At 29.9% G+C, this 21,591-nt stretch overlaps 2 protein-coding genes and 4 pseudogenes across 2 annotated transcripts; all 6 read left to right on the top strand.

Moving 5' to 3' along the window:
* Positions 1-803: 803 nt before the first annotated feature.
* On the top strand, positions 804-1,679 carry LOC114075328 (annotated as a pseudogene).
* Positions 1,680-2,763: 1,084 nt separating this feature from the next.
* On the top strand, positions 2,764-3,616 carry LOC114075327 (annotated as a pseudogene).
* Positions 3,617-4,687: 1,071 nt separating this feature from the next.
* Positions 4,688-8,013, top strand: LOC114075326 (annotated as a pseudogene).
* A 1,093-nt stretch (positions 8,014-9,106) lies between these two features.
* LOC114075325 lies at positions 9,107-10,092 on the top strand (annotated as a pseudogene).
* A 594-nt stretch (positions 10,093-10,686) lies between these two features.
* LOC107006710 (cucumber peeling cupredoxin-like) lies at positions 10,687-12,754 on the top strand. Its single transcript, XM_015205227.1, has 2 exons — positions 10,687-10,987; positions 12,234-12,754. The coding sequence occupies exons 1-2, from the start codon at positions 10,816-10,818 to the stop codon at positions 12,560-12,562; spliced, it is 501 nt and encodes a 166-aa protein (XP_015060713.1). The 5' UTR covers positions 10,687-10,815; the 3' UTR covers positions 12,563-12,754.
* A 1,483-nt stretch (positions 12,755-14,237) lies between these two features.
* On the top strand, positions 14,238-17,117 carry LOC107007380. The gene is made up of 8 exons (XM_015205979.1): positions 14,238-14,416; positions 14,982-15,102; positions 15,306-15,390; positions 15,503-15,581; positions 15,712-15,825; positions 15,926-16,038; positions 16,487-16,597; positions 16,686-17,117. The coding sequence occupies exons 1-8, from the start codon at positions 14,326-14,328 to the stop codon at positions 16,803-16,805; spliced, it is 834 nt and encodes a 277-aa protein (XP_015061465.1). The 5' UTR covers positions 14,238-14,325; the 3' UTR covers positions 16,806-17,117.
* Positions 17,118-21,591: the final 4,474 nt, after the last annotated feature.

Genomic DNA, 21,591 nt, shown 5'->3' with positions numbered 1-21,591 from the left:
TGACAATATTTGATTAGCTAGATCATGCAACTTCTACAAGGGTGAAACTTATATGGTCAAGACAACCTTATATTACCATATTTTGGTTGCTATAATGGTATTTGATTAAAATAAATATGTCATTTATGTTGGGACGGAATAATTGTGATGAGGGATTTTTTTTCCCGATAGATTAGGCTGAAGTTGACATGATGATATTTGATTAGTTTGAACATGTTAGTCTTGTTGAGAGGAAAAAATTATGATTAGGACGATTTTTTTTACCAATAAAATATTAGTTTACATTGTTTAACGGTTGAAACACGTCAATTGTACACGAGGCGTGTTCTCAAACGTGGTTAATTTGACTAGATACGTTGTATCACTTTTAACATGTGGCATGATCTTATTGACCGTTTCACTTGGCTTACAGGGCATACCAAATCGCACATATATTATTAATATATTTTAAATTTGGTATAATCCAAATTAATTCTAAAACCCTAAAAAGTTAAATAAAAATAAGAACTTGATGTGTGTTTGTGCGCGTGCGTGCTGCGTGTGTGCTCGTGCGTGCGTGCGTGCGTGCTGCGTGTGTGTATGTGTGCTTGCACGCGTTGTGCGTGTGTATGTGTGTGTGTACTGAGCAAGAAATGTAGGGTTCTAATGACAGCAAAATAAAGCACCCTATCATATCCAAATTCTTGCAGCCGAAGCCAAAGATCAAGAACAAAAGGTTGTCATCATTAAGAGGGTCGAAGAATTTCCGAAGACTCCATAGAAGACACAATATTCAGAGATATGCCAGAGCCAGCGATGTAGAAATGGAATCAACAAATTCATAAATCGCGAATTCCAATCAAGTTGAAATGGAAACAACAGATTTACGAATCGTAAATTCCAATCAAATTGATATGGAATCAACAGATTTACAAATCTTGAACTCCAACGAAGTTGAAGTTGATCCTACCTCGCTTAGTTCTGATTTCATTGCTATCACTGAATATAACAATGGCTATAAGAGCGGAGATGATGCTATTGAGTTGCAAAATATCCTCTTTTAATCAGCTCAGTTTGTTTCTGGTAAGAACTTGGAATCGAGCTCTTAATTATGGTGTTGGTAAAAAACCTATAGAAATTAAGTATTTTGTTGTTCCAGATTCACTTAACCTAAAGAATAGTATTACTCAAGAGAAGGAATCTTCATGTACTTTCTGTGAAATCTGTGAAGATGTATTTTCGCTGTCAATTATAATGATGTGGGCACCAATTGCAATCATCGTTACAGTGAAGAATGCATACATAATTATATAGGTAAAAATGTCGATGAGGTTATCCAAGAGGTTGCTATAAGGTGTCCTACTTCTGATTGCAAGGAAATTTTAGATATCAATTTAATAATGCCGGTCGATTTTCTTATAAGAGTAAGAGATGTCAGTCGTCTAATAAAAGTTTTGGCTTTTCCACTATTTATTGATTGCCCTTATATGGATTGTATGGGTAAATTGATTGATGATCAACATGGATACCCAATTAGGGCATGTCCAAAGTGTTGGAAACTTTTTTGTGTCAATTGAAAATATTTACATTTTGGAATGACATGTGAGATTTATGAGTATAGTTTCGAATTTGTGTTGAATTTGAATTTGATTCACAAAAAACACTTTGATGGACAAAAATATGTGAATTTGTTCTTTTAAAATCATAATATTACATTTGTCTTGAATACTTAGGTATTTAATTTACCTTCATCCTTGATCTTCATAGAGAACTTATAGCATTTGATCCTCGAGATCCTCTAGCCTCTTAAATTAAGAAAATCCTTATTATAGTTGTAGGTTAGAAGAATTGTGACAAGGACAAACTCTTTTCGTTCATATTGACGTTGACATGATGATATTGATTGACTCAAACATGTCCTTGTATCAAGATGGAAGAGATAACAAATTCTTCTTGACCAATCAAATTAAAATTCTCATGATAATATTTCATTAGCTAGATCATGCAACTTCTACAAGGGTGAAACTTATATGGTCAAGACAATCTTCTTTTACCATATTTTGGTTTCTATAATGGTATTTGATTAAAATAAATATGTCATTTATGTTGGGACGGAATAATTGTGATGAGGGATTTTTTTCCCGATAGATTAGGCTGAAGTTGACATGATGATATTTTATTAGTTTGAACATGTTAGTCTTGTTGAGAGGAAAGAATTATGATAAGGATGATTTTTTTTACCAATAAAATATTAGTTTACATTGTTTAATGGTTGAAACACGTCAATTGTACACGAGGCGTGTTCTCAAACGTGGTTAATTTGACTAGATACGTCGTTTCACTTTTAACATGTGGCATGATCTTATTGACCGTTTCACTTGGCTTACAGGGCATACCAAATCTCACATATATTATTAATATATATTAAATTTGGTATAATCCAAATTAATTCTAAAACCCTAAAAAGTTAAATAAAAACAGGAACTTGATGTGTGTGTGCGCGCGCGTGCTGCGTGTGTGCTCGTGCGTGCGTGCTGCGTGTGTGTATGTGTGCGTGCGCGCGCGCTGTGCGTGTGTATGTGTGTGTGTTTGTGTGTGTGTACTGAGCAAGAAAGGTAGGGTTCTACTGACAGCAAAATAAAGCGCCCTATCATATCCAAATTCTTGCAGCTGAAGCCAAAGATCAAGAACAAAAGGTTGTCATCATCAAGAGGGTCGAAGAATTTCCGAAGACTCCATAGAAGACACAATATTCAGAGATATGCCGGAGCCAGCGATGTAGAAATGAAATCAACAAATTCATAAATTGCGAATTCCAATCAAGTTGAAATGGAAACAACAGATTTACGAATCGTAAATTCCAATCAAATTGATATGGAATCAACAGATTTACAAATCTTGAACTCCAACGAAGTTGAAGTTGATCCTACCTCGCTTAGTTCTGATTTCATTGCTATCACTGAATATAACAATGGCTATAAGAGCGGAGATGATGCTATTGAGTTGCAAAATATCCTTTTTTATTCAGCTCAGTTTCATTCTGGTAAGAACTTGGAATCATGCTCTTAATTATGGTGTTGGTAAAAAACCTATAGAAATTAAGTATTCTGTTGTTCCAGATTCACTTAACCTAAAGAATAGTATTACTCAAGAGGGGGAATCTTCATGTACTTCCTGTGAAATCTGTGAAGATGTATTTTCGCTGTCAAACATAATGATGTGGGGCACCAATAGGAATCATCGTTACTGTGAAGAATGCATACATAATTATATAGGTAAAACTGTCAATGAGGTTATCCAAGAGGTTGCTATAAGGTGTCCTACTTCTGATTGCAAGGAAATTTTAGATATCAATTTAATAATGCCGGTCGATTTTCTTATTAGAGTAAGAGATGTCAGTTGTCTAATAAAAGTTTTGGCTTTTTCACTATTTATTGACTGCCCTTATATGGATTGTATGGGTAAATTGATTGATGATCAACATGGATACCCAATTAGGGCATGTCCTAAGTGTTGGAAACTTTTTTGTGTCAGTTGTAAATATTTACATTTTGGAATGACATGTGAGATTTATGAGTTTAGTTTCGAATTTGTGTTGAATTTGAATTTGATTCACAAAAAACACTTTGATGGATAAAAATATGTGAATTTGTTCTTTTAAAACCATAATATTACATTTGTCTTGAATACTTAGGTATTTAATTCACCTTCATCCTTGATCTTCATAGAGAACTTATAGCATTTGATCCTCGAGATCCTTTAGCCTCTTAAATTAAGAAATCCTTATTATAGTTGTAGGTTAGAAGAATTGTGACAAGGACAAACTCTTTTCGTTCATATTGACGTTGACATGATGATATTGATTGACTCAACATGTCCTTGTATCAAGATGGAAGAGATAACAAATTCTTCTTGACCAATCAAATTAAAATTCTCATGACAATATTTGATTAGCTAGATCATGCAACTTCTACTAGGGTGAAACTTATATGGGCAAGACAACCTTCTTTTACCATATTTTGGTTGCTATAATGGTATTTGATTAAATTAAATATGTCATTTATGTTGGGATGGAACAATTGTGATGAGGGATGTTTTTCCTGATAGATTAGGCTGAAGTTGACGTGATGATATTTGATTAGTTTGAACATGTTAGTCTTGTTGAGAGGAAAGAATTATGATTAGGATGATTTTTTTTACCAATAAAATTTTAGTTTACATTGTTTAATGGTTGAAACACGTCAATTGTACACGAGGCGTGTTCTCAAACGTGGTTAATTTGACTAGATACGTTGTATCACTTTTAACATGTGGCATAATCTTATTGACCGTTTCACTTGGGTTACAGGGCATACCAAATCGCACATATATTATTAATATATTTTAAATTTGGTATAATCCAAATTAATTCTAAAACCCTAAAAATTTAAATAAAAACAAGAACTTGATGTGTGTGTCTGTGCATGCGTGCTGCGTGTGTGTATGTGTGCGTGCGTGCGCGCTGTGTGTGTGTTTGTGTGTGTGTACTGAGCAAGAAATGTAGGGTTCTACTGACAGCAAAATAAAGCGCCCTATCATATCAGAATTCTTGCAGCCGAAGCCAAAGATCAAGAACAAAAGGTTGTCATCATCAAGAGGGTCGAAGAATTTCCGAAGACTCCATAGAAGATACAATATTCAGAGATATGCCGGAGCCAGCGATGTAGAAATGGAATCAACAAATTCATAAATCGCGAATTCCAATCAAGTTGAAATGGAAACAACAGATTTGCGAATCGTAAATTCCAATCAAATTGATATGGAATCAACAGATTTACAAATCTTGAACTCCAACGAAGTTGAAGTTGATCCTACCTCGCTTAGTTCTGATTTCATTCCTATCACTGAATATAACAATGGCTATAAGAGCGGAGATGATGCTATTGAGTTGCAAAATATCCTCTTTTATTCAGCTCAGTTTCATTCTTGTAAGAACTTGGAATCAAGCTCTAATTATGGTGTTGGTAAAAAACCTATAGAAATTAAGTATTCTGTTGTTCCAGATTCACTTAACCTAAAGAATAGTATTACTCAAGAGGGGGAATCTTCATGTACTTTCTGTGAAATCTGTGAAGATGTATTTTCGCTGTCAAACATAATGATATGGGGCACCAATTGCAATCATCGTTACTGTGAAGAATGCATACATAATTATATAGGTAAAATGTTGGGCTTTGTGGAGGCTTGTGAGCCGGCCCGACCCATTACTGAAACCCTAGGTTAACTATTTGGTTTTCCTATAAATATGATCCTTGTATTTGTAACTCTAAAGTAGCACAAGTGAAATAAAAATCCTCCTGTTACAGTCGTGGAGTAGGGAAACCGAACCACGTTAAATTCTTGTGTGTCCCGTTTGTGTTCCGTTTCTCTTTTCTCTAGATTATTTGTGTGTGTTGTGTGTTTAATTCCCAACAATTGGTATCAGAGCGAGGTTTCAACAACATTGTAACACAAACTGTGAGAAATTGTCACCTAGGGTTCTTGTGTGAAGAACTGTGTGCAGGGAGGAGTAGCCGCCGTTACCGTGTGGGTAACCTCAAGCAGCAGCCGGCTAGGAGAACCGCGCAGGGTGCGAACAGCCGTCGTCCGTGTGCTGTCCGTCGCGCCGTTCCAGTGGCCGCCGCGTCGAGGAGCCTCAGATCCAGCCGCGAGCGTCCAGATCGTGAGCATCGTCCAAATCGCCGCCCGCTGTCTGTAGACGCCGTTAAGGGAATTGCCGAAGTCCTTTGAGATGGCAGAAGATGGGAAGTTCCGAATTGAGAAGTTCGATGGTACAGATTTCAGTTGGTGGAAGATGCAGATTGAAGATTTGCTGGTTCAGAAAGATTTGGACGTAGTGTTGGGTGACAAGCAAGGAAAATTGTCTGATGCAGAGTGGGCAGTTTTGGATCGGAAAGCTATGTCAGTTATCCGACTCTCGTTGACCAAGAATGTTGCGTTCAACATTCTTAAGGAGAAGACAGCGAAAGGCATCTTGGAAGCCTTGTCTAACATGTACGAGAAGCCATCTGCAGCAAACAAAATTTTTCTGATTAGAGAGTTGGTGAACACAAAGATGAAGGAAGGCAGTTCAGTTACCGAGCACATCAACTCATTGAATTCGATCTTAGCCAGACTTTTGTCAGTTGGCATTAAGTTCGATGATGAAGTTCAAGCTTTACTACTGTTATCATCATTGCCTGACAGTTGGTCCGGAACGGTTACAGCAGTTGCCAGTTCAGTGGGACCTAATGGATTCACCTTTGAGAAGATTCGTGATCTCGTTCTTGGCGAGGATGTCAGAAGAAGGAGTTCTGGAGAATCATCAGGTGATATGCTAAACGTCGTCAGAGGCAGAGGAAATAACAGAGGTAGTGGGAGCAGGAACCGAAGAAGGAGTCAGTCAAAGGCTCGGGATGGCTCAGGTGTAACATGTTGGAACTGCAAGGAGGTGGGGCATTTCAGGAATCAATGCCAGAAAGACAAACAAGTCAACATTGCAGAAGACAGCGTCAACGAGGATTTGTTTATCTGTTGCGCGGAGAGCAATGTGGATTCCTGGGTCATGGATTCTGGTGCTTCTTTTCACGCTACCCACAGCAGTGAAGCATTGCAGAATCTGGTTATTGGAGACTTTGGAAAGGTAAGGCTTGCAGACGATAGAGCTCTTGATGTTACGGGCATGGGTGACATGGTGCTGAAGACGCCAGTCGGTTTCTGGACCTTGAAGGATGTCAGAGTTGTTCCAAGCTTGACGAAAAGTTTGATTTCTGTTAGGCAGTTGGATGAACAGGGACATCATGTGAAGTTCGGAAATGGGCAGTGGAAGGTCGTGAGGGGCAATCTTGTCATGGCTCGTGGAACAAAAAGAGGATCGTTGTATATTGTCGGATTACCGTCTGAGGGAGTGACCGTCCCAGTTCAGAAGAAAAACAAAGTCCGGTTCACAGAATCTCGTGGGCAGAAGAAGGTTGTCTTTGCAAGAAAGAAACCCAGAGCCACAGGTCAGATTCAGGATGAACGAGCAAGGAAAGGTTCAGGAAGACCAGTCAGAGGCGTTTGTGGCAGTGGGAGCACCGGCCGTGCTTCAGCCAAGGCTCCTAGAAGACAGTGGGTCAAGAGAACCAGTATTCCAGCTGTTGATACGTCTCCAGAAAATTTCTTGCTGAGTATGGAGAGTGTTTGTTCTCAGGGAGTTCTAGGATCCGGCAGTTCGTGTCTCAAGTGGGAGCCGGTAGGGACCGAGGACGAGTCAAGGGCAGTTTCAGCCGTGACTGATGTGTTGAAGCTTCGGGGAGCTTCAACGGGCCTTTCAGTTGACTGATGAGAAGGCCGCTGTAGCAGGAGAGAGTTGAAAAAGATTACTAGACATACAAGTGTTCTAAGTGGATGGCAGTTGAAATTCTTCAAGCCTCCAAGTGGGAGATTGTTGGGCTTTGTGGAGGCTTGTGAGCCGGCCCGACCCATTACTGAAACCCTAGGTTAACTATTTGGTTTTCCTATAAATATGATCCTTGTATTTGTAACTCTAAAGTAGCACAAGTGAAATAAAAATCCTCCTGTTACAGTCGTGGAGTAGGGAAACCGAACCACGTTAAATTCTTGTGTGTCCCGTTTGTGTTTCGTTTCTCTTTTCTCTAGATTATTTGTGTGTGTTGTGTGTTTAATTCCCAACAAAAATGTCGATGAAGTTATCCAAGAGGTTGCTATAAGGTGTCCTACTTATGATTAAAAGGAAATTTTAGATATCAATTTAATAATGCCGGTCGATTTTCTTATTAGAGTAAGAGATGTCAGTCGTCTAATAAAAGTTTTGGTTTTTCACTATTTATTGATTGCCCTTATATGGATTGTATGGGTAAATTTATTGATGATCAACATGGATACCAAATTAGGGCATGTCCTAAGTGTTGGAAACTTTTTTGTGTCAATTGTAAACATTTACATTTTGGAATGACATGTGAGATTTATGAGTTTAGTTTCGAATTTGTGTTGAATTTGAATTTGATTCACTAAAAACACTTTGATGGACAAATATATGTCAATTTTTTTCTTTTAAGACCATAATATTACATTTGTCTTGAATACTTAGGTATTTAATTTACCTTCATCCTTGATCTTCATAGAGAACTTATAGCATTTGATCCTCGAGATCCTCTAGCCTCTTAAATTAAGAAAATCCTTATTATAGTTGTAGGTTAGAAGAATTATGACAAGGACAAACTCTTTTCGTTCATATTGACGTTGACATGACGATATTGATTGACTCAAACATGTCCTTATATCAAGATGGAAGAGATAACAAATTCTTCTTGACCAATCAAATTAAAATTCTCATGACAATATTTGATTAGCTAGATCATGCAACTTCTACATGGGTTAAACTTATATGGCCAAGACAACCTTCTTTTACCATATTTTGGTTGCTATAATGGTATTTGATTAAATGAAATATGTCATTTTTGTTGGGACGGAACAATTGTGATGAGGGATTTTTTTCCCGATAGATTAGGCTGAAATTGACATGATGATATTTGATTAGTTTGAACATGTTAGTCTTGTTTAGAGGAAAGAATTATGATTAGTATGATTTTTTTTACTAATAAAATTTTAGTTTAAATTGTTTAATGGTTGAAACACGTCAATTGTACACGATACGTGTTCTCAAACGTGGTTAATTTGACTAGATATGTTGTATCACTTTTGAACATGTGGCATGATCTTATTGACCGTTTCACTTGGCTTACAGGGCATACCAAATCGCACATATATTATTAATATATTTTAAATTTGGTATAATCCAAATTAATTCTGAAACCCTAAAAAGTTAAATAAAAACAAGAATTTGATGTGTGCGTGCGTGCGTGCGTGCTGCGCATGTGTAAATGTGTGTGCGCGCGCGCTGTGCGTGTGTTTGTGTGTGTGTACTGAGCAAGAAATGTAAGGTTCTGCTGACAGCAAAATAAAGAGCCCTATCATATCCAAATTCTTGCAGCCGAAGCCAAAGATCAAGAACAAAAGGGTGTCATCATCAAAAGGGTCGAAGAATTTCCGAAGACTCCATAGAAGACACAATATTCAGAGATATGCCGGAGCCAGCGATGTAGAAATGGAATCAACAAATTCATAAATTGCGAATTTCAATCAAGTTGAAATGGAAATAACAGATTTGTGAATCGTAAATTCCAATCAAATTTATATGGAATCAACAGATTTACAAATCTTGAACTCCAACGAAGTTGAAGTTGATCCTACCTAGCTTAGTTCTGATTTCATTGCTATCACTGAATATAACAATGGCTATAAGAGCGGAGATGATGCTATTGAGTTGCAAAATATCCTCTTCTACTCAGCTCAGTTTCATTCTGGTAAAAACTTGGAATCAAGCTCTAATTATGGTGTTGGTAAAAAACCTATAGAAATTAAGTATTCTGTTGTTCCAGATTCACTTAACCTAAAGAATAGTATTACTCAAGAGGGGGAATCTTCATGTACTTTCTGTGAAATCTGTGAAGATGTATTTTCGCTGTCAAACATAATGATGTGGGGCACTTATTGCAATCATTGTTACTGTGAAGAATGCATACATAATTATATAGGTAAAAATGTCGATGAGGTTATCCATGAGATTTCTATAAGGTGTCCTACTTCTTATTGCAAGGAAATTTTAGATATCAATTAAATAATGCCGATCGATTTTCTTATTAGAGTAAGAGATGTTAGTCGTCTAATAAAAGTTTTGGCTTTTCCACTATTTATTGATTGCCCTTATATGGATTGTATGGGTAAATTGATTGATGTTCAACAGGGATATCCAATTAGGGCATGTCCTATGTGTTAGAAACTTTTTTGTGTCAATTGTAAATATTTACATTTTGGAATGACATGTGAGATTTATGAGTTTAGTAGGCAATTGAATTTGTTGTACTGGGAGCAGCAATATGGAGAAGAAGAGGAAGAGGAAGAGGAAGAGGAAGAGAAGAGGAAGAAGAAGAATAGGAAGAAGAAGAGGAGGAGGAGGAAGAAATTCCATGGTCAAAAACTTCGACGAATATGAAAAAGAGGTCAAGTTTTGTTTCTTTGGAGATAAAATAGCCATTTGAAATCCTTATTACTTTATATGCAGAGTCTATTGTTGGTTAAAAATAGTATATTGAGTCTTTTATTTGATTTCAGTTAGTTGTTAAGCTGGTGAAAAAATTATATGCAGGGTCTTTATGTTTGAACTAGTTGTTGAGTTTGTGTTTGGTTTTCATAGTTGATGTCTATTGTCCAATGTAAGTGTAGCTAAAAAATTGTTCTATTTTATATAAAGTCCATGTTTGTATGATCAACTATCAAGCCTATATTTCTTTTATTTTGAATCACCTGTTCAAATTTTTTGATTGTAAATTTTTCGTGTATTTTTTAAATATTTAAAATTATCAATTACTGTGACTTATAATATTTTCTTACGTAGTTTATGAATATATAAATTCCATTTCAAAAAATTTAAAAATCTCATGTATGAATTTCTGTCAAACATAAATTGTTTTACTTTCGAACAATAAAAACAATTGTTCTAGATGGAAAGTAGTGGCTGTGCGCACTTGCTGCTAATGGAGTGGATTTCCTTTGACATCAAGTTAAGACCAATTAAAATTCTTCTATTATACATATATATAGCAATTTTTTTCATAACAAATAAGCATAGGTCTCAGATAGGATATCTCTAGTAACCTACAATCTTTTTTTTTTTTTTTGGTTGCAAAAAACTAGAGCATTTTCTATCACAATTATTTTTATTTTTTTTTAAAAAAAAAAAGAAAAATAGAGAAGATGGAGAAAATTGTTTGTGGTGCTTTAATTATGGCAATTTTGCTACAAATCACAATAGCACAAACAGAACATATAGTTGGGGATAGCTTTGGTTGGTCTATACCAATTAATGGTGCTGCAGCTTATTCGATGTGGGCTGATGCAAATTCAATCAAAATTGGTGATACTTTAGGTATTCTTTCTGTTTTAATTCGTTTGATTGTTTTTATATTTTATGATTTAAAATAAAAGATAATTATCAAAATATTTTAAAGTAAATAAGTGAACAAAATCATTCCTTCTTTTGATTTAAAAGATAACGTATCTAGTTTTTTAATTCTCGGTTTCTTATCCGGCGTCTGATATACCTACATTGAATCCAATTAAAATTGAAATCATGACTAAAAGTTTCACACTGAGAATAAAGTATTTCCTAACAAAGATGATATTGTATCCAAGAAGACTCGAACCCAAAACCTCTTGATTAAGAATAAAAAACAAAGGACAGAAACAGTACTTACCACCAAAATGTTAATTTTTTCTGTCATGTATTAAAATGGTGCTGATTTTTTGTTAATTCACTTAAAAGATCACTTATTCAAAAACTATGATGCATTCGACCACTTTTTAATAATGTGACATGTAATTTTCAAAGCCAAAAAATTAAAGATATTAAATTTAACCCATTTAAACAAAAAATCTCGTATCTGATTCATACTTAACCCGTAAAAATCTACTTATGTATACAAAACAATGGTCTAGAAATTCCTTATACGGTTAAAAAAGAACTCTTTAACATTAAAACTATAAACTCTCCAACATTTCCAAAACTAAGTTTGAGTTTAATTACTCAAATCTCATCATGGCTTTTATATTTCTATAGTATTTAACATGCTAATTTGTAATAACATCATAAAGTGTATTATGAATTTGTGATAATCATAAAATACTTAATTTTTTTTAGCTATTATTTTTTTTTATACGGATTAATATAAAGATTTCTTACCTCAATAGAATTGACTTATCTCTGTTAAGTTTTTTTTTTTAATTGTATTATTAATAAAATGTCGCTACATATAGTCTAGTGGTATGAATTCTAAAAAAAGAAGTCTTAGAATCACCATTTGTGATTATTTTGAACTTTAAGAAGCATGCTTCAGAAAAAAATAAAGAATAATTACAGTTATGTCAAATATACTAAAATGTCGTTTAATTTTGTGGTGTTAAGTATATCACGTGGAAAGTTAAAATTGTTAAATATTGTCAAAAAATAGAAAAGAGTCATTCTTTTTTAAACAGACTAAAGAGGAAATATGGTCATTTTTTTGTAAACGGAGAGAGATAATATACTACCATGGTCTGCTTTCAATTGTCAGTTTTGATAGTAGAATCAAATTATAAAACTTTTGGCTAACATTTTATGATGAATTCGGGACCAGTATTCAAATTTACGCAAGGAAACCATGATGTACAAGAAGTATCAAGAAGTTCATATGAAGAATGCAGTACACAAAATTCTATAGGTGAAGCAATCAAGAAAGGGCCTGCAAAAATAACAGTTCAAACTCTTGGTGATCATTATTATATTTGCACTGTTGGTGAGCACTGTTTAGCTGGTCAAAAAATGGCCATTAAAGTTTCAAGTTCCAATTCCTCAGCCTCAAATACTCCAGCAGGCAGCATCCCACCTCCTTCATCTTCCTCAAATATCGTGTTCGCGAGTTTTCTGCTAAGTTTATTTTCTATTACATTCACCATTTTTTTCTAAGCAGATTTGTATAGGTTTATGCTCAACCTGATGACATGGTATAGAGTGCACATAATTTGATTCAGTTTGGGTTAAATTCTACCATTTTGAAGATTTTTGCCAAATCTTCTGCACACTACTTGTAAAATTATATATTAAGTGTGTAATAATTTAGCACCAAAGAAATATATACTTATTGTGCTCACTCTCGAATCAATTGTTCTGTAATTTGATATTAGATTCATGAACAGACGAGTTAATATCTCAAAAGGTTACTAATCAATTTTAAGATTTTAACTAATAAAGTTATTGGACTTTATTTTGTATCAATAAAATTACTCAACTATATATATATATTAATTATGTAACTCTATGCTTCGATATGATATTTGATATTTCGATATGTTTCTAAATATCATATATCATATCAAATACCTAAAAAAATAAAATATATATCATATACCATATCAAATATAATGGTACTATTATCATGATATCAAAAATTTGATATGAAAGTAATTCGGCATATACCATACGACCACTCCTAAATGGGCTAGTCAATTTGCTTATAACAAATTTTAATGTATGAAATATAACCAACCACAAACAAAAAATTTAATCCATCGGTGTTCCCTTAAAGTCGACACAATGTTTCACTTAGACACCTTAACTGGATTATGTTTATTTTATACACGTAAGATTTCATTATGTCATTTTGAGACTTTTTGCTTACATAGCATAATGAGTGTGATACACTCATTAACCAGCGCGTGAATTATTCTTTAGTTAATTTTTTTTTTCTTTTTTTTTTTCAACCACAATTTACCCGTGTTATATTTCATCCATTGTGAATGAAAGTTTCAGCAAAATAATAAAGTAAATTTCTCTAAATTAAGCTAAATAAATTCTTTAAACTAACCCAAATCTCCGATTTTTTCTATCAAGCTATTTATCAACAAAAAAAAAGAAAGAAGAAGAGAGAAAGTATAGTAAACTAGTGTGCGCCGGATTTGGAGAAGACGGGGCAAGGGGACTTGGTGTGCGGGCAGATGTTTGGGCATTTAAAGAAGACAGGAGTGGGGTGTTTCTTTTAATGATTTAAATTTTATTCTATTTTGTAATTATTTAGGTCATGTTTCATTAATTTATTAGTTATTATTTAATTTTTTTTAAATTAATTATTTAAAAATTAATTTTCACACAAATGTGAAATTTCATTCTTTAATTCATCACTTTACATGTCATTCGCGAGTGTAATACATATTATATATTTTTACTGATATTAAAAAAAGTATTAAAATAACATTGCAAAATCTCAAACCGTAAATGAGATGTCTAAATGAACATCGTGTAATTAAGATATCTAAGTGAAATATTGTGTCAATTTTAAATTTGACCTTGGAAAATCACCAGTATGGGTACAATTGTGTTTGTTCTCCTTATTCTTCTTTCTGAATTTTTTCTATAATTCGAAGATTTTTAATAGCGTATTTCTCGATTACTAGAATGAAAAATATCTGAGCATTTAAATCTCAGTCTTTAGATGATAATTGAATAAGTTGATCTTAAGATAGAAGATTTTTTGGGAGTTGGAAGATTCATGCTAAAGTGTGAAAATGAAGTGATTTGTCTTGTTTTGGGGTTAAGAGATATTTTTATTTAAGAAGAAAAAAAAGAAGTTAGTATTTTGTGTGGTTGCAAATTTATACCTTACAATATGTTATCCTTCTTATATTTATTATATTTGGAATAATTTCTATCTTTCTCATCCTACAGCTTCCAAAATGGCTGCAGCATCAACAAGTCCCTCTTTATTTTCTGCAACTCGTTCTGCTTCTAATACTAATACAAGTCCCTCTGTTTCAAATATATATGGTAAGATACACAATTTCTGTAACATTCCTTTTTCTTTCTCGATATGTGAAAAGAAAGCATCGAAGCAACAGTAAAATTGTCTTCGTGTGAATTATAGGTAAGGGGTTTGAGCCGTTAAAATAGTCACTAATACTTGTAATTAGGATAGACTGTCTACATCACATCTCTAAGGGGCGGGTGCAGCCCTTCCCCAGACTCGGCTAACGCGAGATGTTTTGTGCACCTTGTTGCCTTTTCTATTTTTTTTTTCCTCGATCTGCATATATTTACTTTAATATGTTGTAATTTGGATAATTTTGTATTGGAATGAAGAAGAATCAAAATATAGTAGAATGAATACAGAGGATTCATATAGTCAATCCCAATGAATAGGGATTGTGGCATAGTTTAATTTGCGTAACGATTTAATCTAACACACAAATTACCCCATAGAAACTTAGTGAGTGCAAATTAATCGGGCTCCAAAGCTGATACGGAACAAATCAAAAAGAAAAAAAAAACAGAACTCAACCATTTCATTGGCATAATTTCATTTCTCTAATGTATCTGTATATTCAACATGTAGCTACAAGTTTTATGGGCGCGCACTTGAGAACATATTATCCAGCTACAAGGAAACTAGTAAGGATCCATAGGGGTGTAGTTGCTGCGGCAGTTGCAACTTCCCCTGCAGAGGAAATCAAAGAGTAAGCTTATTCATTCTCTTGTCTTCCGTCTTTTAATGAGACATACTGAGTTTTGTTAGCATCGACTCGATGAACTAACATATATATATACTGATAAAGTAACGACAGTATCTATTGTAATTTAACAGAAAGTGATTGCTCTATCTATATATACATGATATAGAACTATATAAGTTTGACATTCGCCAACGTTGGTGTTACAGATATGTGCTTCCTTCATGGGCTAAATTTGACCTTGGAATATCACCAGTATATTGGAAAACAATGAATGGTCTTCCTCCAACTGCAGTATGTTCAAATATCCCGGAAAAAAAATGAATATATCTTTTATAACATAATGTTTCTGAATGCTTAGTAATCGAGGTCCTAAATGTTTATTATTTTCATTTTTTTTTGACAGGGAGAGAGACTGAAGCTTTTTTACAATCCAGCTGCAAGCAATATGGTACCTAATGAAGATTTTGGAATTGCATTTAATGGTAAGTTCATGTATATTTCAAATTCACATAACTTATTCAACAGGTTTCGTTCTTCTTTTCGTTCCTATTTGCAATTGTCTTCATTCTAAAATTAGAACCAAAATGCTGAATTGTTGAGATTCGAATTCAGGAGGTTTTAACCAGCCTATCATGTGTGGTGGTGAGCCTAGGATAATGCTCGAGAAAATCAGAGGAAAAGCCGATCCTCCTATTTATACGATTCAGTTATGTATTCCCAAGCATGGTGAGTTTTAGGCTTTTATTTAAGAAACTTCCCTTTGTTGCATTTTAGAAGAATAAATCGTTTAGCTTCCGATTTTTACCTTTTATCCATCTGTTTGCAGCTCTTAGTTTGATCTTCTCGTTCACAAATGGAACCGAATGGGATGGTCCCTATAGACTACAATTTCAAGTCCCCAAGGCTTGGAGAAATAAACCAACTGAATTCTTCACTGAGGTAGCAAACATTCAAGTTCTAGTCTTTTAGTTAACAAACTGAGGTACTCGTATTATGAACGATTTTGACCTCTTTATATGACACTAATGCCTAAAGTTTGGTTCTTGAATTGTGCTGCAAGCGCGATGAATTACAATACAGATTTTGATATGGACTTATTGTTGGAGTCCCACGTCGTTTGTGGGATGGTAATTTGGTCTCTATTTCTTTATCACCTATCCATGTGACTCTTGTGCTCGAGGAAAAAAAATGTAACAAGGTCGTCCTAACTGGTCCACAAGGGATTCCTTGTTACGTGTCATGTACTAGGGTGTCAGAGCCTAAGCTAGTGATGCTATCGGCCACTGGACTTTTGCCATCTAGGGTGCAGTATTCGTACTACATAGCCTAGTTGTATGATGCTCGTAGTTTCTTTTGAAGAGTGATATGTCATTATTTTGTTATGCAGGGTCTTACACAAGAGTTGAGCCAGGAGGGTGCCTGTGACAGGGCAATCTTCCCCGACTCGAGTATCTTGATCACAAGATGTGCTATGGTTGGTAATTTGAATGTGGATGGCGTAAGTAGAATCATCTTTCTCTATATATTTTTATTCGAGTTTCATTTCAAACCTAGTATTGATAAGAAGGGACACGATTCTAATGCAGGGTGATCGTTGCAATCTTGATCTAGTACCGGGATGCATTGATCCAGATTCTCCCCAGTATAATCCACTAGCCAATGTAGATGATGGATCTTGTCCACCTTATTCAGATTCTGAGGATTAACTTTCAGTACATATATACGACTCGTGATGTTTATAGTTTAGTGTTATCGATGGAAGTCTTTCGCACGTGTGTGGATTCGATTTCAACTATTTACCTTTTTGATAAAGAAAATGTGTAGAATTACTAAAAGGAATGAATCTCCAACCTTATACTGTGAAGTATCTAGTTATGGTGTCTTTACTAGTTGGTTTGTAATTTGTATAGAACTTTGATACTTCACTTGTGGCAAGCAGCAAAAACAAGCTCTTGATAAAAACTCTGTATTTTGAATATTTACACCTAGTTCAAAGTGAGTTCAATTTCAACATTCTAGATCCAAAAACCATACTAAAATTATTGTTATTACAATTAGTTGCAATGATCCATCGATGTATAATAAAAACGATAGTAATTTATTATGCTTTAATATAATTTTCTCATATTCTATGAATAATTTCTTTAGTAAGAATGCATTTTGATGAGGGTCCTATTCTACTCTTTTTCAAATTACAAAAATCGCTTAAATTTGGTTGCATCCGGATACATCACGTTTCGGTTTCGAATACATCCTTCAACGTCCGATACATCGCATTTCCATTTCGGATACATTAGTCAATTTCCCGATACATCGCGTTTGTATTTCGGATACATCACCCAATGTCCCGATACATGCGTCTGTGTCATACATCACTCAATGTCCTGATACATCATGTACGTCCCGATACATAGTGTAGAGTGATATATCCAACTGATACATCGCGTAAAATAATGTATCGAACGATACATCGTGTAAAGTGATGTATCCGAGAACATGCGAGAGTAGGGTACATCCCAAAACGTTCTGATACAATGCGTTCCGATTTCGGATACAACGCGTTCCAATTTTGGATACATCTTGATACATCGCCTCAGTTTCCAGTACATCACTCCGCGTATGTTTCAATATATCGCGTAAAGTGATGTATCTGAGAATAGGAGAGAGTAAGATTTTTGTAGTTTGTTAAAATGTTATGAAATTTTTAAAAATATGATAAAATAAGTTATGTATTTAAAAAAAAATTAAAAGTATTTCGATAGTTTCCCCCCTTTTATACATAGAATATAAACATTTAAGGTAAATCTTAAAACAATCGAATAATTAGATTTTTTTTTTCTCAAAATCACTTGTTCTCTTCTTTTTTTTAAAAGAATTTAGGATATTGGGTTAAACTTGACAAGTTCTACGGACAAAACAAAAAAAAAGTTAGTCTTTTCCTTTATTTAAAAAAAGAAAAAAAGAAAATAGAGGCGATTCATCTGTCGAAACTTGAGACTAATTCTAATTTTCAATCTTATAGACTCTACATCATTCTTTGAAGTTTTAGTTTAGAGTGGTCTATAACATTTATTTTAAAAATCTATGGTTTTTAATTTTTGTTTATACAGCTTATTTAACGGAAATTTATTGACCATATTATCATTTATTTAGACCTAAATTGCTCGACATAAACTTAAAATGTCGTAGAATAAAATTTAAAAATAAAAAATTGACTACCACCTAAAATAGGAGCATTTGTATGAATGACTTGACAAGGGATTAAGTTCACAAATGGCCTTAAAAAAGAATGGTCTTGATTATTTATTTTTTTAATCATGCTTAACGGATTTAATATAAATAGTCTTCGCTTGAAAAAAATATCCACTAGACAATGTTTGGGGAAGTTGTTGCGAACATAAATTAGTTTTGTCTCTCAAAAATTTAAGATATTTTAAGACAGTTAAGATATTTTAAGACAGCGAACCTGCTCAATCAACTTCAAATTCTTTTTTATAGGCAAAAGCTATAATTTATTTATAATAAGCAACATAAAATCTTCCTAGCGAATTATTTTAAATTAAAAATATTTTCTAAAGAATCTATTAAGCAAAGATCAAAATTTAAGATCAAACACTTTTAGAAACACCACGCGTTAGGCGTGCATATGGTTGGGTTGGTATGAATTTTTTAAATATCAAATGAAATCATTTGTATGGGATTTTTAAATATATGAACCAAATCAAACCAATAAAATACGAGCTTTTTTTACTTTGGATTTTTTCGGATTTTTTGGATCGTTTGGGTTTTTTCGGGTTTTCCGCTAAAATATTAATTCAAACATATAATTTATTTTGCATGGCAAATGTTTCTTCAACTCAAACAAAATACAACTATCTAAGGTGTTTTTTAAAAATATAACACAAATAATGATATGATTAATGACACTAAAATATCCAAATATATATATATATATATATATATATATATATATATATATATATATATATATATATATATATATATATATATATATATATATATATATATATATATATATATATATATATATATATATATATATATATATATATATATATATATATATATATATATATATATATATATATATATATATATATATATATATATATATATATATATATATATATATATATATATATATATATATATATATATATATATATATATATATATATATATATATATATATATATATATATATATATATATATATATATATATATATATATATATATATATATATATATATATATATATATATATATATATATATATATATATATATATATATATATATATATATATATATATATATATATATATATATATATATATATATATATATATATATATATATATATATATATATATATATATATATATATATATATATATATATATATATATATATATATATATATATATATATATATATATATATATATATATATATATATATATATATATATATATATATATATATATATATATATATATATATATATATATATATATATATATATATATATATATATATATATATATATATATATATATATATATATATATATATATATATATATATATATATATATATATATATATATATATATATATATATATATATATATATATATATATATATATATATATATATATATATATATATATATATATATATATATATATATATATATATATATATATATATATATATATATATATATATATATATATATATATATATATATATATATATATATATATATATATATATATATATATATATATATATATATATATATATATATATATATATATATATATATATATATATATATATATATATATATATATATATATATATATATATATATATATATATATATATATATATATATATATATATATATATATATATATATATATATATATATATATATATATATATATATATATATATATATATATATATATATATATATATATATATATATATATATATATATATATATATATATATATATATATATATATATATATATATATATATATATATATATATATATATATATATATATATATATATATATATATATATATATATATATATATATATATATATATATATATATATATATATATATATATATATATATATATATATATATATATATATATATATATATATATATATATATATATATATATATATATATATATATATATATATATATATATATATATATATATATATATATATATATATATATATATATATATATATATATATATATATATATATATATATATATATATATATATATATATATATATATATATATATATATATATATATATATATATATATATATATATATATATATATATATATATATATATATATATATATATATATATATATATATATATATATATATATATATATATATATATATATATATATATATATATATATATATATATATATATATATATATATATATATATATATATATATATATATATATATATATATATATATATATATATATATATATATATATATATATATATATATATATATATATATATATATATATATATATATATATATATATATATATATATATATATATATATATATATATATATATATATATATATATATATATATATATATATATATATATATATATATATATATATATATATATATATATATATATATATATATATATATATATATATATATATATATATATATATATATATATATATATATATATATATATATATATATATATATATATATATATATATATATATATATATATATATATATATATATATATATATATATATATATATATATATATATATATATATATATATATATATATATATATATATATATATATATATATATATATATATATATATATATATATATATATATATATATATATATATATATATATATATATATATATATATATATATATATATATATATATATATATATATATATATATATATATATATATATATATATATATATATATATATATATATATATATATATATATATATATATATATATATATATATATATATATATATATATATATATATATATATATATATATATATATATATATATATATATATATATATATATATATATATATATATATATATATATATATATATATATATATATATATATATATATATATATATATATATATATATATATATATATATATATATATATATATATATATATATATATATATATATATATATATATATATATATATATATATATATATATATATATATATATATATATATATATATATATATATATATATATATATATATATATATATATATATATATATATATATATATATATATATATATATATATATATATATATATATATATATATATATATATATA

Source organism: Solanum pennellii, chromosome 12 (assembly GCF_001406875.1).
Source record: "Solanum pennellii chromosome 12, SPENNV200".
NCBI lineage: Eukaryota > Viridiplantae > Streptophyta > Magnoliopsida > Solanales > Solanaceae > Solanum > Solanum pennellii.
This window is presented reverse-complemented; position numbering and strand designations above follow the sequence as displayed.